This window comes from Phacochoerus africanus, chromosome 7 (genome assembly GCF_016906955.1).
Source record: "Phacochoerus africanus isolate WHEZ1 chromosome 7, ROS_Pafr_v1, whole genome shotgun sequence".
Lineage (NCBI taxonomy): Eukaryota > Metazoa > Chordata > Mammalia > Artiodactyla > Suidae > Phacochoerus > Phacochoerus africanus.
The window spans coordinates 84,157,113-84,175,508 of record NC_062550.1 but is presented as its reverse complement, the minus strand read 5'-3'; the positions used below and the strand labels follow the sequence as shown (position 1 = coordinate 84,175,508).

At 35.8% G+C, this 18,396-nt stretch overlaps 1 protein-coding gene across 9 annotated transcripts in view; it reads left to right on the top strand.

The window, feature by feature from the left end:
• Positions 1–16,658, top strand: part of HCFC2 (host cell factor C2) — a 41,732-nt gene extending 25,074 nt beyond the window's left edge. Inside the window, exons 10-15 of one of the 9 annotated variants that reach the window (XR_007135927.1) lie at positions 21–198; positions 3,699–3,902; positions 4,460–4,533; positions 6,230–6,245; positions 6,708–6,845; positions 8,660–8,789. Coding sequence is in view for 8 of the 9 variants with exons in the window: in XM_047788139.1 (XP_047644095.1) it covers positions 21–198; positions 3,699–3,902; positions 4,460–4,533; positions 6,708–6,845; positions 8,660–8,845; positions 9,654–9,968 (1,095 nt within the window). In the remaining variant the exon portion in view is untranslated. The other 8 variants (XM_047788139.1, XM_047788141.1, XM_047788145.1 and 5 more) reach the window with 8 other exon arrangements.
• Positions 16,659–18,396: the final 1,738 nt, after the last annotated feature.

The following is an 18,396-nucleotide window of genomic DNA, read 5'->3' as shown; positions in this document are numbered from 1 at the left end:
AACTATTTTATTTCTTGCAGATCAGTGATACAGTGAACAGCACAAAATCTGAACATACAGCTATGAAAGGAACTTCAGTGAAAAACAAACCAGATCTCAAAGCATCGACTGATTCTAGTGCCATTTTACATTCATCTTTGGCAACTAATGCTTCTAATCATAATAGTTCTGTGGTGGATATGTTAAGGAAAAGTGAAGGTATAAAGATGGCATTTTAAGTAAATCTAAAGCTTTTTATAACAAAGGGAGGGAATTTTAGAGTCTCTGAAAAAGTAAATGTTATATGGTTTGGATACATTTTCAAAATATAATATATATCTACCACATTGACCCTAATTAGAATGATGGCAAGATACCAAGCAAGAAGTTAACCTGAATAGTAGTGATTAGCTATTAGCTATAGAATTTAAATGAAGCCAGCTCTTATATGACACTTGATGTTGGCCAGTGTGTGTTCAGTGTTACTATTCCCTTGCTCAGTTGTCCCAGCACTTAGAACTGCCTAAAATTATTTATTTTGGGCCAGGAGTTTGTCTTATCTTTTTCACATCTATTTTCCCAGCACCCAGATCCATGCCTAGTAAATAGTAGCCACTTAATAAATATTTGTTTAACAAGTAACTGGGTTATCTTTTAAAAGATAGTTCATTTATGAGAACTGTTGATTAGTCCATTGAATTCATGAGTCAGCGTATAATTTGGTGATCCTTTTATATTTAAAATAATTTAATTAGAATATTTTGATACCATTTGAGTTCTAAGTGTTACCTCTGAATTCAATATCAAAATTATTTTGTAAATCTCATTATATTATAATATATCCCTGACATAGGAATATGTGACTTTATTTTTAATTTGAAAAAATTACAACAGTTAATAAAAAGCTAATTCCTTCTTCAGTGAATAACAAGTTGAATTTTTTTTTGTTTGTATTTTTTTTAGGGCTGCACCCGCGGCATCTGGAAGTTCCTAGCCTAGGAGTAGAATTAGAGCTGCAGCTGCCAGCCTACACCACAGCCACAGCAACACGGAATCTGAGGTGCATCTGTGACTACACTACAGCTCACAGCAACACTGGAACCTTAACCCGCTTAGCGAGGCCAGGCATTGAACCGCATCCTCATGGATACTAGTCGGGTTCATTACTTCTGAGCCACAATGGAGCGCCCAAGATGAATTTTTTTTTTTAACTTCTATTTTTCTTCATGATTTCATGGTAGATAAAAATATTCAAGAAAGTAATTTCCTATAGTTTTTCTAATTTCATTACTTGTGGAAGAGGAGAGCACTTTTCTTGGTCCTGATCTTCTGATGTAAAGGAATCATTTGGTCAGAATCATAAAAGCTTGGTCCTGGACCTCAATTTAAATTTCCTTTTTATAGTGATTTTCTTTGTCTATCTTATAAAGATGTTTATACTCTTGAAAACAAATAATGAGTTTTGAGATTTCAGAATCTTAATACTCTGTGAATCCTAGTTGTAAGTCAGGTTGGAGAAAATTAATATTAGGCAAATGGGGAACAAGACTGGTTATGCAATGACGGTATCTAACACATCGTAGACATTCAAATGTGTGAATGAATGCCTCCCCATGGACTATTTTCTCTGTAGGTTGCAGTAGCTGGTATGTTTCAAAAGTAAAAGAGTGACATGCTTAGTTTTTGTTAGTTTTTTCCTTTTGAAAAGGGTATTTGAGAGTCACCATCAGAAAGAGCTGTAATAGGAAATGATTGGCAGACTTGTTAGGAAGTTCTTTTAGGACTCTGAGAGATAGAAACTAAAGCAGGGGGTAGGTTGGAGGGGAGAGACTACATCAGTTCAGACACACTTTTATGTATTTATTTTTTGGCCACACCCACAGCGTATGGAAGCTCCCAGGCCAGGGGTCAAATCCAAGCCATAGCTATGGTAATGCCAGATTGTTAACCCACTGTACCAGGCCAGGGACTGAACTCTTGCCTTAGCAGCAACCTGACCTGCTGCAGAGACAACACCAGATCCTTATCCTGCTGTGCCATAGTGGGAACTCCTAGAGACTTTTAGAAAGTAGCACCTACTAATCCTGGAAACTGATTGGTTATGAGGAATAAAAATGAGTTGAATGTGACTCTCAGTTTTCTGGGGTGGACCTTCAGTGGATGATGCTGCTCTTCATCATGACAGGAAATATAGGAGCAAGAACACGTTTGGGAAAAAGCTAGAGTCAACCTTGAACCTACTGTTTTTGAGGCACACAAAGAACATTTTGATAAATGTTTCCAATGGGGAATTTCCCTGGTGGCCTAGCAGTTAAGGACTCAGCATTGTCACTGCTGTGGCAAGGGTTAGATCCCTGGCCTGGGAACTTCCACATGCCGCAAGCATGACCAAAAAAAGGAAAGATTTCTAATGGGCAGTTGGATTCTTAGGCCTGGAGTCAAGGAGGCAGTTCTTGGCTGGAAGTATAAATTTAGAAGAGTAACTAATACGTAAGCTCCACAAGAGCAAGGACCTTGTCTGACTTGTTCACTGCTAGATTCTCAGGACCTGGCACTGTGCCTGGGGTATGTTGTTTGAGAGATGTGTGGTTCGTGAATGGTAGTTAAAATGCTGGGAAACTAAAGTGAGATAAGAAAGGGCTTAGAAACACCTATATTTAAAAGAGTCATTTGAAGAAGAGAGGGCAGCTAAAGAGATTGAAGAGGGGTTCCAAGAAGGTTAGGAAAAGAACCAGAAAGTTTCTTTTTACCTTTATAGTGGGCATCACCGTTTATGACTGTACATTTATTGTGTGTGCATGTCTCTCTCTACTATAAGACTCTAAGTTCATGAGGTAGGAACCATAGCTGCTTTGTCTCACCACTATAGATACGTCTGGTAGATAATGAATATTTAATACTGTGGAATATATGAGTCATAGAAAAGTCTTCAAAGAAGAGTATGTAGTCAGCATTGTTTACTTTACAGAGGTCAAGTAAATGAAAATTGATAAGTATCCCTCAGAAATCATTGACATTTGTTAGAGCCATTTCGTTAGAGTTGTGTCCTAGAACTCACATTTGGGAAGGTCAAGGACGTAGAGATGACTCTGAAGGAAATTAGCAAGGGGAGGTGGTACCTAGAAAAGACTTGTGGGGTCAAGGAAGATGCATGCTTGTTTGCTTGAAAGACTCGAAAATGTTTATAGATGGAGGGCCAGAATTATTGAAGAAGAATTTGAAAATCCCAAGGAGAAAGGAATGATTGATAAAAGAGGGTCCCAAAATATGGGGGAAGGAACAGGACCAAGAGCACAAGACAATAAACTTCCTGAGGAGAAAAGTCAGTTCATCCTCTGAAATGGAAGAGAAGACAGAGGGCATGGGCACAGTCAAGTACATTTCTAGTTTAGGACAAGAGAAGGCAGAAAACTGATGGCATTCATGCCCAATGACTTCTATTTTTGTCCTTAAAATGGGAGGCAAGACCATTTGGTCTCTGACTTAAGAAAATGATTCAGTGTTTAGGATGAAAGAAGGAGCTGAGAAGTTAGATATCTATTATGAATATAATGCACTTTATTGTTCTAAATATTTTATGCCTAATTCATATGAATGACATTTGCAGTGCTCATGTTTATGATTTTAAATTGAAAATGCTAAAAATTGTATGACAACTGTGAGATAATAATTACTCGCAGGTATTATGTTAATAATTGATCTTTTCCCTTTAATTGTAGGTCCTCACACTTCAGCAGATATAGGTGCTCTAAGTAGTTGCCTGGACTTAAGAACAGTAATCCCCGAAACTTCTGTATCCAGTACTGTTTCCAGCGCACAAACTATGGTAACCCAGCAGACCATTAAAACTGAATCATCCAGTACAAATGGGGCAGTTGTTAAAGATGAAACTTCACTAACAACATTCAGTACCAAATCTGAAGGTTTGAAATGTGTTTCACATACTGTATTTTGAACCATTTTTGTATATAAATTCATCAAGCATATTTGTTTTAGATGGGAATTGTATTTCATCTTGGATTGAATCAAATATAAAAAGATAAAGAATTTCAGTTAAAATCATTATATAATATATTCTCTGCCGCCTTACATAAATAGTAAATAAGCACACACTATAATTCAGCTTTCCTATCATGAATTTATTTAGCAGATTTTTTTTTTCTTAGAAAAGATTAGTTCTAGGCTATGGAATAACAATTCTCCCAGCTTGATTGAGTTATAATTTTGTAAATTCTTATTTTATTCTTTTGCAGTAAGAATTGTGTTTCATGTTTAGTCAACATTCTCTGAAGTTCCAGCTAGTCATCAAATCCTTGAAAAATGAACTTTATGAATTAGTTCAAGTTAGAGGGTCCATATTTCTAATTATTGCGATTTTTCTCCCTCTGGCTATTTTTTTGTATATTTAGAAGTTATATTTTAATGTGGCTGTTAGATAAGTGACTATGTAAATCTTATCTGATGAATTGTTTAATTTTAGTTGATGAAACATGTGCACTACCTGCAGCTAAGATCAGCCGTGTAGAGACACGTGCTGCAGCGACACCATTTTCTGTAAGTACACAACTGAATGTGATGTGTGTTTATAGTTAAATATGCTTTAAAAGCTGAGCACTTCAGCCTAACTTCAGGAAAAGGCTCTTGGGTATCCTCTAGTAATGACTTGACATATATTGAGAAATGAAGGGTTAAATAGGAAAATATTCACAGTATAATGTTAAGTGGAAAAAGCTGGATAAATATATATTGTGTTCCCAATTTTGTTAAAAACACACACAGTGCATACATTCACACTCTCACATGAGTCCACACACATCTACCCTACAATGCTAGATGACCTTCTTCAGGTTGTGGGGCCACAGATACTTTTTAATTTCTTATTTTTCTATAATAAAATGTTACTTTCATAATCAGACCTGTGTGCATTTACATACATATGTGTATATATGTAAATTACATTAATGGTTTAAAAAGTAGAAGGACATGTTGTAGAACATGAAACTTGGAGTTCCTGCTGTGGCTCAGTGGGTTGAGAACCCGAAATAGTATCCGTGAAGATGTGGGTTCAGTCCCTGGCCTTGCTCAGTGTGTTAAGGATCTGGTGTTGCTGCAGGCTGCAGTGTAGGTTGCAGATGCAGCTCAGATCCTTCACTGCTCTGGCTGTGGTGCAGGTTGGCAGATGCAGCTCTGATTCAATTCCTAGTCCAGGAACGTCCGTATGTCCCAGGCGCAGCCCTAAAAAGAAAGAATAAAACAAAACATAACACTTGAATGGTATTATTGCTATCACTTACTAGGAGAACAACAGAATATTGCAGTATTGAGTTAGACATACCTGTAAGGTATCCCAGTAATCTCTGATGTTGGGTGTTTTGGTGGAAGGCCAGAATTAGTCTGCCTGGTACCAAACTTAAAATGCTAGAATTATGCCTTGCAAATGGTATACTAAGACTGTCTCAATCAGATGAATATAATAATAATCCATATATGGGTTTGTGTATATTTAAAATTACCAGTCATTTCAACTTTATTGCTATGAACAATAGCTTTTATTTGACCTAAAATTTACCTTTTAGAATCTTGAAAAATAGTCTGTAGTTTTATTTTTCTTTCAGTCATGATTTTATGGATTTTTATCATGTATTTGCCTTTATCAGCTTTCACCTTTTCAGAATGTTAAGTCCTAGTGTTCTTAGACTCTTCTCAGAGAAGAATTATTTAAATGAATTTTTTCCTCTTAAATCTGTTTTGCAGTGCATCAGCCAGAGTGGTATCTGTTATTTCAGTTGGAGCCAGTTGTTTTATAAAAGTTGTTGGAGAGAGTTTTTACAACTTTAAAATGAAAACAAGTTTAAAGCTATTCTTTTTTGGAAAAAACAAAAAACGAAAACCTTAAAGATTCTTCTAGTTAGCTCACTTTGTCATGTGTGATAGCCTAAATAATAAGTAATGTGAATTATAAGCATGTACCTCTGCTGTTATATATTTAAGACAGAAATAAATAACTGAAGTGCACATTTGTTTTGAGCTTCTGGAAACAGTGTCTCATTTATAAAGAAGATGGCTTAAAAAGGTTAGTTCCAGGGATAAGTATAATTCACTTATCACTAAAAGTAGCTTAAGGTAGAGGAAGTTTATTTGTCTTAAATCAAGGTAAAAATGTAAAACTGTTTTAAATCTGCTCCTATTTAGTATATACTAAATTATATTCAAATTGCATTTTAGTTTTGAACATTTTTTCTCCTTTTAGGTTTGGAGAATCCCAGGTATTTCAAGTGCAAAGATCACTGAATTTCTGCTAGTTGTTTTTGAATCTAGAAATGAGCCAGCTTGGAATGAATTTTTCCTTATTTGCTCCTTTTGGAGCAAGTTGTAATGTCACACTAAAGGGGTTATTACATTTTCTGAGAGAGTCTCTGAAATGACAATGTTCTATAAAACAGCTGGCATTTTAACATATCACTGATTGGAAAGCATGCTAACTCCAGCTAGGTTGATAGTACAGAGCTACTGACTTGGAGAATGCCTTACACTCCCTATGTTTGAATTGGCATCCCTGTTTCACTGTCAGTTGACCTAATCTGTTAAGTTTATTTACTTATGAGCTATGAATGTTGTGGTGTTTACCCATATACCTACTTGTAGATCACTGCATGGACTTATTGAATCTTAAATTTTTTTGTATGTTCAATAAGAGTCTTCATAAATTTTTCTTTCTCTGAAATTAGAAAGAGACTACTTCAAATCCAGTGGCCACAGTGAAAGCAGGAGAACGACAGTGGTGTGATGTAGGAATTTTTAAAAATAATACAGCTTTGGTGAGCCAGTTTTATTTGCTGCCAAAAGGGAAGCAAAGCATCTCAAAGGTAGCTATTAATATTATTTTCTACATTGTTAGTTATAAGCCTCAAGAATGAGATTTTTTTTTTTTTTTGCTATTTCTTTGGGCCGCTTCTGCGGCATATGGAGGTTCCCAGGCTAGGAGGGGTCGAATCGGAGCTGTAGCCCCTGGCCTACGCCAGAGCCACAGCAACGCGGGATCCGAGCCGCGTCTGCAACCTACACCACAGCTCACGGCAACACCGGATCATTAACCCACTGAGCAAGGGCAGGGACCGAACCCGCAATCTCATGGTTCCTAGTCGGATTCGTTAACCACTGCGCCACGATGGGAACTCCCAAGAATGAGATTTTTTTTAAATAATCCTGATTCAGGTCACTTGAATGCGTGAAATTGGGATCTGTTCACAATCTATAATTGAGAGTTCTAGATATCTAGTTATCATGTATTCTTTCTTAAGGCTCCTTTTATAGAGCCAGTTATTTTAAAAATCTTATATAATCACTGGGCTGGATTTTGAGTCATAAATGATATGGTTTGGCCAGTACAGATGAAGAATTTTTTTTTTTAATATCTCTGATTTTGTTGGCTAGTATGCTTAGAAAAAGGGACATTTTTTTCTTACTTAGAACTTTTGTTATTACTAATTTCACAGTTTTAAATATTTAAAAGCCCCAATGCTACTGAATACAATTGAATTTTCCCTTAATTCTGAAGTCTCTTAAAGAGGACCTCATATATATAAATGAGACATTAACCCTCTAAGAATTATGAAATAGATAACAACTACAAAGCATATTGAACTAATTTTTTGTCTGGAGTAGAGAATTTCAGAGAGGGAATTGCCGAAGAAATAGATACTCAGTTTGAATCTCCCAAAGATTTTACAAATGATAAATATCATTTATCTTTATATTTTAGTTTCTCTAATATTACTTCTGGTATCCCTCTTTTACATATTGAATGCTTCCAATTCTTGACAAAAATAGACATCCTGGCTAATAATTTGTTAGCATTATGCCTAACAAAATTTCTCTAGTTTGATTTTATATATATGGAAATAATCCATATATATCTGTTTTTACTAAACAAAAAAAAGGACATAAAATTTAGAGCCAGTAAACTTGAGTTTGAATCATTTGTTCCAGTGCTCGGTAGGGTGACCTTTGATAAGTTACTTGTTTAACTAACCTCTCTGAGTCTCTTCATCTGTGAAGTGGAGAAGACCCAGCTCCCTTAACAATGGGTGATAGATTCACACTGCCTGCCTCACAATGGTGTAGTGTTAGGGAGAATATGGAAAAATTGTTTGAAAGTTATAGATGTTATTTATGACCTTCCTACCCAGAGTATGCAGTCTATTTAATTTAACATTTATTTGCATCTGCTAAATCTTAATTTTTAAAATGCTCTGTACTACATGCTATTCGCTCCTTTTCTATCAAGCTTGCTTGCCTGTGTTCCTGGCTAGACTATTTGATAGTAAATCTTCTGGGATTCCTACTCCAAGTTAAGTTTACTTTAGTTAAGTAAATAGCTGTTGCTTTATTTACAGTGGTTAATTTTCTTCTATCTTAATAGTCTTCATGTGCAGAATATCTTTTTATTTCTTTTTATAACCAGTGATTCCCACCTGGAAAGGTACTTTCTCTCTGGATAAGAATCTCCAGTTTATGACCTTAGATACTTTTGTAGTATGGGGTTCATTCCATATATGAAAGAGAAAAATAAATAATATGAACTACAACCTTAAAATACATTCTTTAAAAGTTTTACTGTTTAATGAAGAAATAATTAATTGCATCTTTTCTTTGACTTTTTGCATGTATTACATTTTAGATAGGAAATGCAGACGTACCTGACTACAGTTTACTTAAGAAACAAGATCTTGTTCCAGGCACAGGATACAGATTCAGAGTTGCTGCCATAAATGGTTGTGGAATAGGCCCTTTCAGCAAAATCAGTGAATTTAAAACTTGTATTCCCGGTTTTCCTGGAGCTCCTTCTGCAGTCAGAATTTCCAAGGTGAGACATCAGATCAAGACTTAAATCATTTAAATTATTGAAACTTTGTACATGAGGTAAAACTGTCAGTTTAGAGATTCTTATTAATTCTGATGAAACGAAAGATGATCTAAAAGGGGTAGATTAAATTTTTAAAAAAATATTTTGCTGATCATTCATGATATTTTTAAGGACCAAATTTCAGGTAGAATTACAGCATCCAAATTATAGACAGTCAGCAAAATTTGTATATGTTTCTTAATATTAACCATTTTTTGGTTTGTTTCTTGGGGGTTTTTTTGTTTGTTTTGGAGTTTGTTTTTGGCCATGTCCATGGCATGCAGAAGTTCTAGGGCCAGGATAGAACCCATGCCACAGCTGCAGTCCATGCCACAGTAGTGACATACTGGATCCTTAACCCACTGCTCCACCATGGAACTCCAGCTTTGTTCTTGTTATGGAACCAAACCAGACCAAAAGTTGTGCTGGAGAACTTTTAATAGAACACATGAAATTGGATTATATTTTACCCTATGGCCCCTACCCTTATTTAGAGAACAAAGGATCTCCTTTCAGATAAGAAAAATCTCTTTCTTGGGGTGGTATAAGCAGGTGTTTAAGCCTACTTATGTTTTTTAAAGGGGCAGAAGTTAACCATTATAGATCCAATTAAGGTAAGTTTTTAAAAATCAACAATTAAAAGTTCTAAGCTCTAATACAGTTACTTTAGTGAATAGCATCTTTGTTCTAAAGATGGTCTCAGTAAGTGATATGAGAGAAAACTTCAGAGCTTTTACCTGTTTTTGTCTTTCTGCCCCCCCTCTACAAGAATGTTGACGGTATCCATCTTTCCTGGGAGCCTCCAACTTCACCTTCTGGAAATATTTTGGAATACTCAGCCTACTTGGCTATCCGCACAGCACAAATACAAGATAATCCAAGTCAGCTTGTGTTTATGAGGATTTATTGTGGTCTTAAGACATCATGTATAGTAACTGCTGGGCAACTTGCAAATGCACATATTGATTATACATCCAGGCCTGCCATTGTGTTCAGGATATCAGCAAAGAATGAAAAGGGATATGGACCAGCTACACAAGTTCGATGGCTTCAAGGTAACAATAAAAAAGCACCTTTAAATTGATTTTTTTTTTTTTACTGCAGCTGTTGTGATGATTATTTATTAGTAACTGGTTATGAAGATTTGTCATTTAAAAGAGTATTCTCTGACTGTATTTCTAGCAGTTATGAATTTGGGTTTGTAAGTTGTTCTTAAAATGTATTTGCTCAATTCTAGATCCAAATAAAAATAGAAAAGAAGCAAAGCCTCTGAAAATTAGTATATGAATTCTTCTTTACAGTTATAGCTCTTTTATAAAGAAAAATAGTAAAATTAAGATCAAAGCTGGAAGGCTTTATTATTCCAATATCTTTTATAAGGGCCATGTAACTCAGTCATCCTAGAGTTATTGAGATGATCCTCGTAACTGGCTGTTGTACACTGTGCTGTCTGTGTAGTGCATGTTCTCTACACTGTAAAGGCCCTGTCTTTGAGCACTTCCTCTGACTTTATTCTACATGAGCAGTGGTCCTCTCACTATCTTCTACTGGAAAATACTTGTGATACTAATTTTAGTAGCCATTTGATTCATTTCTTTGTTTATCTACAGTTAGCACAGAGCTTTAAGAAATTCAAAAAAGAGAAGAGGCAAGTTCAGAAATTCTGCTTTTGAATTTTTATCATTTTCCAAGAATCATGGCAAAATATATAAAGAGAATAGTGGGTTTTCTTGATTCATACCAGGTTGATATATTGGAATATATTTTTGGCCAAAGCACTTATCTGGTCCTCGATTTCCTTATTAATAGATGAGGGAGTTAAAAGAGTTTATCTTTAAAGGTCCCTTTCAGCACTAAAATTCTGTATTTTCATCAGAAATGAAGTATATCCCTAAACATTTTAACATCTGTCTTAATGGATCTAACTTTGCTTTTGCTGAAATTAAAATGTTCATAATTTAAAATTCAAAGTGAAAGTATATGTCCTCCTTATTGCAGAAAGAAAGAAGCACCTTAACAGAACACAAGTTTTTGAAATAGTGTTTTAAACATTTGTAAGATTTTTGTAAATGCTCTAAATGTTTATTTTTGCATTGTTTTTACCTTGAAATTGTATAAACTTTTTTACAACAGAAATATAAGCATTAGACAGCTTACTCAGGTTCCATTAACAACCTTAAAGTTGCATATAGGCATTATGGATACTCTGCTATAGGTAACTTGTTTTAAACCTTTTAGGAATTTCATGTTTCCACTGCCTATTCAAATCTGGAATGAATATAAAGAGCAATAATTGCAGAAAGGATATTCAGACTAAGAGCTGCAGCGACTGCAGGGGCACAGGCCTATCTTTTTATACCATAAAACCTTATGCCAGTTTAGGTTGACTGAGTAGCTGTGTCCTCAAACTTCATGTATAATACTCCCAGCAAGGATGGATTTGATTGTGCAGAATTGATATGTATGTATGTTCCAGTTACTAATTTAAAGTGTATAGAATATTTTAATATATAATTTTTGTAAAGAACTGGGATTTTTATACTACAGTATTTGTGATTAATGTGTCTCACTAATTAAGTTTCTCTTGAAGAAAATATGCAAACTGTTAAGACACATAATGAATGATTTCCAAACTCTAAAGGTAAAATAAATGCACTACTATGGTGTTGTTAGAATACCTTTTTTGTGACTATATGAATCCTTAATCTTTAAATGTGTACTTTACAAACAATGTTTACAAGGAGCTTTTCTGGTTTGTTATCCCAGCACCTCCCTTGGTGAGAGCTTCATTCTACATTTGTTTAACTCATATGCTTTGCTTTTAGCATATGCTTGCTTTTTTTGCACTAGTAGAATTTTAACTTACCTCATTATTATGTTTGTAATCATTTGTATAGCTTCCATAATATGTCTGATATAGGCGAAAGAAGTACTTAACCAAAGTTAAAATAAATGGTAAGCAATTTTGCACATATTAAATGCTAGGGTTTGTTGTGTATATGTGTGCATTTAGTTACAAAAAGAGTAAGAATGGAAAGTTATGTTTCAAGCCCAACTGTTTTAATGATTTATTTGCTGTATTAGGAAAAGGTCTGGCTTTTAACCCCTTATTCGCTGCATTAACAATTTGCATCTTGAAGCACTTCTCTTAAGGACAAGGAATAAGTTGATTTTGAGCAGAGAATAGAGTATTTGTTTGAATGTGTACATTTATGCCTGTTTAGTATTCTGTTTAGTTTAGTTTGCTTAAATGCCTCTATTCTAGACTGGGAAGTGAGTATGAACCTGTGGTTCTAAAATATGTCTTATTTTCTAGAGGGAAAGGCAGTCTTTCTATACCAAGGGATTTGTTAAAATAACAAATATATTTACTTTGAGCATTAGCCCAGATTCTTAACCATGTTTTCGCATTCGTATCTTAAGTACTAGTCACATTTATCTCTTGATAAATGATTAGTGACTGCAAGATGCCACTGAGAAATCTCTGTGGCTTTGACATTAATAGTTAATAAGAGATCGTTGAGCTCTGTGTTTATGAATAGACTGGGTTAGGGTAAGTAACAAGAGAAGTGCATTTAGCGTATGTTTGGCACATTTTCGAAGTGAAGATCCCTTTGAGTAGCAGTGAGTTATAATATGCAGCTATCTTCCATAAGAAGATTTGCATTGAGTTAAATTACTTTCTTTATTCCTCCCAGCTGGATAAGCAATTCAGATACATAAGCCTTGTGCCACAGTCCTCTTCCTGGACTCTGCAGTTTTGGTTCACATATGTAGTAAAAAGATTTTGCTGTTGCATGCTCTTAGAACTATGTTTTCTAAAATACTGTATTGGCTTCATTTTAGTTTAGTAAACTGTTTGGCAATTTAACTAGAAATAGAGTATTATAAAATCACTTTTATCTGCATTTTTTATAAAACCAGAAGTAATCTAATTGCATGTATGAGGCTCCTCTGCCCAATAACCCAGTTACATAAATATAATCATCTACGAGAAGATAAAACTGTTGATCCATTATTTCAAAGATTTGTAGACTAGCAAAGATTTGTTATATACCTACTATAACTGAAGGTATTTTTATTTTTAAAAGTTGCAGCATTGTAGCTTAAAAATAACTTGTAACATTGGATATGAAGAGATTATTCGTATTTAAAAGTATTGTAGTCATCTGGTCATAAATGAAGTAGGGTACAAAATAGACTTGGTTTTGACCATTTTAGGTATAACTGACAGTCATGCTTTTCAAGACTAAGTTTAGGCAGTTATATGTATTGTGTACCAATGATATGTAAAATAAAGCACCTTTTCTACTTAACCAATTACAGGTGTTATTTATTTTGAACTACATGGAAAAAAATTGTGGTGGCAGAGTAAATCTGTAGGAATGTTGATTTTATATCATTCACTTAAAATAATACAGGCAGTCTCATAAGGAATGGATTTGTCTAAAATCCTGTTTAGGAGTTAGTGGATTGTGTGTGGGAGTTACTTTCTGATAGAAATGTAAACTTATACTAACCTTCACTGTAGCTGAACTAGCACGCTTAAAAGTGAAAAAGGCAAATGGCTCCAGCCTTCTGTCCTGCTACGCCATCGAAATGGTCCTAGCAAAGGTCAGGGATGACTTCTCATTTCCCAAAACCAAATTCTTTCATGTAGTTAATATTGTCATTTGAAACTTTTAATCACTCCCTTGACACTGATTTTTTCTGGTTTCCATCAGATTGTGCTGTCTTTGTTTATGCACCTCCTTCTGTCTGCAGCACCCCCCCTTTCCATCCCACCTATCTCCATTCGTATTTTAAGATTCACGTAAATGTTGGCAACCTGATGAAGCCTTTCCTGACATACTCCATTTCGAGGTAGATTTGACCCCTTTTTCTTGTGTCCCACTGTTCTTTGTTAAATCTTTTGTCATAGCACCCTAAAAGCTGCTGTGTCCTTCAACTTGTTAGCACTGTTCCTCTCCCTCTGCCAGATGGTGGGTCTTTAAGGCAGAGACTAGGTCTTTATATCTCTTCCATATCAGCCATTTAATTGGTTCTTAAATATTTTAACAAATGATTAAAGAAAATTGTCACCTTTACATCTCTCTCCATAGTCTCACTCTCCTCCACAAATTGGGAGGGAGGCTTTGAAAGGGAAAGATTTTATCAGGTTTAATAAGCCTCTGGAGGAAATACAAGCTCCACGTTTGTCTTACCCTACCCTGCTGTTACTTAGGTTCCTGAGAAAAGTTCTGAGATAAATAAGAGATATGTCATATATTTATTAGGCTAGAAGTGATTTAATATGGGTGTATATAGATTTCAAGAGTAAGTCTTTGATCTAAAAAGGTCTGAGCATTTACTGAGATTGGTGGGCATTGCTAGATAACGATTTTTAACATTGAGTGACCAGGAAATGAGCTAAAAATGTTTCCAAAGTCAGACTGATTCCAGTGGCTTTCCTATATTAAATAGGTAGGTAGGAAAGCCCTACCTATCTATCTGTAAGCATAAGAAACTTCTGGAGGACACAGAATGCCAGCATGGGAACCACCCTGGATTCTCTTACATATCAAGTCAGGTCACTGTTGTCCCCCCTCTGAGCTTATAGGACAGGCTTCTTAAACTACTGAAAAACAAAATGACACCTTCCTTCCATGTTTCCCAATTATAGTTGAGAGTCCTTACGTATTTCTAGAACTCAGAAAGACTTTTTAAAAATCATGCCTGGAAAAATGTGAACCACAACATTCTGAGGAGAAACAATCAATTTTATAAACTGATGAAAGAACAAGGAGCTACAGCAGCCTCCTTATTCAAAATAGATTTCTGTCTTCTACTTCTAAATCTATATGAGGTAGCAGCTAGTGTTTGTTTTTGAGCATGGAGTGACTCTGTCCGCTAGGAAGTCAGGGTCCAGAAAGTGTCCCGCTGTGACCAAGAGAATTATCCCTTCTTCCTCCTCTCTGGAGAGAAAGAGTGGAAGTTCCCTCCTCATTTCTCGGTTTCTTACTGGAGAAGGGGGACAAAGCTAAAGGTATAATAAGTGCATCCAATTTGACAAAGATGTGGATGTGCACTTAAGGCAGCATAGCATTTAAGAGAGCAAGCAGGGCTCTGGAGGACCAACCTGCTGCTTGATCTAAAATCCTGCTGCCAGTTGCAGTTTAGCACCCCTGATGGCATTGTCTCTTCCAGCTTACATATAGGTAAGTTTTGGGGTCTCGTAATTGCCTGGGATTTTAAAAATAGCTGCAGTGATGTCTGGAACCTTCTGAATGTTTGGAACTTAGCTGGGGAGATTGGACCTGAAGGATACACTTTCTCCTTGCGGATTTCCTGGGAATGTGTTGCCAGCCATTTGCTGCTGGGCCTACTCTACCTCTTGCACCAACTCCCTAACCTAAGATAATAACCTTAGCCTGCCCTAAAAAAAAACTCCAAACAAACAAACAAAACCTTTAGCCTGCCTTGTTGGGTACAAGGGATGGATCCAACGTTTCAAGATTTTTTCTTTTCAAATTTCTCAATTACATACCAAAATTTATAGCCAATCCCCTGAATCAGGCGAAACTGCACCTTAACTGTGTCTTGTTTTATATGCGAAATGGCACTGCCAGCAATGACCCTGACAAACACATGGTTGCAGAATTGTTATATTTGTGTGACCAACCTGGCACCTGTTATTGATCACTGTGGAGAAACAGTCACTAGCCACCATGCACGGTCTGTATTTTTGGGTTGTTGAACGCAAATGCTCTATTAGGAGAATGTGCCAAAGGGAACTTTTACTTTTGAAAGTCAACAGAATTCTATTAAGAGGCAGTGTCTTTGTCAGCTTATTTTGAGGGTTGCATCACCTATCATTTTATTTTCTGCTTTATACAAATAATTATACCCAGTGAACAAAGTAACCAATTAACCAAAATCATGCCAGTGACTCTGAACCAACTTGGCAGGACAATATTGTAACACTGCCATCTCACTAGGTCCTGACTCTCTGGGAGCCTAGTTAACTTCTGTGAGGAATAACCCATGTTCTTCCTTTTTTTTCATGTTATCATATACTTCTTCCCTCCAGTTACAATAATTGGCTGATATGCAATGTAGAGTAGTGGCTAAAATAACAGGAAATGGTCCCTCTCTTTGTTGATGAAATTATGTGTCACATAACCTTATATCTTTTTCTTTTAAAATGTTTATTGAGAATAAATAAAATCTCACATGTATTCAGTCTTCAGCTTAAGAACCAGAACACCTTCAGATGTGTAGAATCTGCCCCCTCTCCCTTGGTCTTCCCTCTACACATACCACATTGAGGTAATTATTCTGGATTTTTTGTTAATAATTCCCTTGTTTTTATTGTTCTACCATCTATCTTAAGTATCCCTAGTAATATATTACTTAGATTTACCTGTTTTTGAACTTTTATGTAAATGGTATCATGCTGTATGTATTCTTCCGTGGCTTTTTTCTGACATTGTTTTTGAGAGTCTTATTCATGTTTATGCATGTTAAGTCATTTGTTTTCACTACTGTATAGTATTCCATTGTATGACTATACCACAATTTGTTAATCTGTTCTTCTGTTCATAGAGATTTGGATTGTTGTGTCAGTTTTTGGCTGTTCTGAATGATGCTGCTATGAGCATTCTGCCAGTTACAATGTAAGCTCCATGCGGGCAGGGATTTTGTTTGTCTGATTTTGTCTGTTTAACACATTCACAATGTCTAGAACAATGCTGGCACATGTAGATGCTTAATAAATATTTGAAGAATGAGTGAATTCTTGTACATGTCTCCTGGTGCACATGTGTAAGAGTTGCTCTAGGGCAATTGTCAGTGTGGTCCAGGGACTCTGGAGGGCCCGAGGCCCTTTTAGGAGAGTCTGTGAGGGCAAAGCTATTTTCATAAGAATAGTAAGACACAGAGTTCCTGTCGTAGCTCAGTGGAAATGAATCTGACTAGCATCCATGAGGACACAGGTTCGATCCCTGGCCTTGCTCAGTAGGTTAAGGATCCAGCAGTGCCATGAGTTGTGGTATAGGCCACAGACATGGCTTGTATCAGGTGATGCTGTGGTGTCGGCCAGTGGCTGCAGCTCCAATTTGACTTCTATCCTAGGAATCTCCATATGCCACGGGCACAGCCCAAAAAAGACAAAGAAGAATAGTAAGACATGCCTTGTCCTCTTTATTCTCCTTTTTCACATTTTAATATTTCCCAGATATATGATGACATTATCACTCTGATTGCATATCAAGTGTGTACCTGTGTATTTTTGTTTGAAAATGTGTTTAAATGTAAATTTTGATAAATATAACCCACATGAATAACAGCTCTTTGAGGTCCTCAATAATTTTTAAGCATGTAAAGAAGTTCTGAGACCAAATATTTGAGAACTCATGCCCTAAGAAGTAGGTTTTAGTTCGTCATGCTGAACTGTTTTCTTTTTTTTGCTTTTTAGGGCCACACCTGCAGCATATGGAGGTTCCAAGGCTAGGGGTACAATCAGAGCTACAGCTGCCGGCCTACGCCACAGCCACAGCAACGCAGGATCCCAGCCGCATCTGCAACCTACACCGCAGCTCATGGCAAGGCAAGATCCTTAACCCTGATCTAAGCCAGGGATTGAACCCACAACCTCATGGTTCCTAGTTGGATTCATTTCTGCTGCGGCACAACAGGAACTCCCTGAACTGTTTTCTAAAGCATTTATACCAGTTACACTCCCACTTTTCATGGTTGAGTGTCATTGCAAACACTTTAATCTTAGCAAACACTTAATCTTGACTATTTATATTTTCTAATGGACAGTGATTATGTAGCATCTTACTGTAGGTATATTTTGCATTTCTCTAATTACTCATGAAATCGAATGTCTTTTCATATATAAATGTGTTTCTCCTCTGTGAAATACCTAGTCATGTCTTCTGCCCGTTTTTCTATTGAGTGTGTGCCTTTTTTCATTGATTCATGATTTCTTTATATATTCTGAATGCCAGTCCTTTGTCAGTTAAAGATGTTTGTTGTTTGTATTTCCTTCCAGTTTGTGTATTATCTTTTGTATTTGTATTAAATTTGTTGATTAGCTTGGAGAAAATTGATAGCTTTTCAGTAATGAGTCTTCCCAGCCGAAAACAGTATGTGTGACTCCATTGGGTTTTCTTTTATTATCTCTCAATAACTTTAAAACGTTTTTCTTCATAAAGGTCTTGATGTCTTATATTAGTGTTCAAAAACTTCCAGGATTTATTTGTATACTTTTAATGCTATAGAAAATTTCTTAAAATTACACTTGCTATTCTAAGCGGTTGTTGCTGGTTTTAGCTGTATTGTTGCCATGTGTTGATTTGGGATCCAGCAACCATGCTAAATTATTATTCTGATAATGTATGTAGATGTCTTTTTAATTTTTTTTTTCAAATATAATTACATCTTTGGAAATAGTGGCAATTTTCTTCCTTTCTGATCCTTCAACCTTTTAAAAACTTTCTTACATTTCCGTACTTGCTAGGACCTGT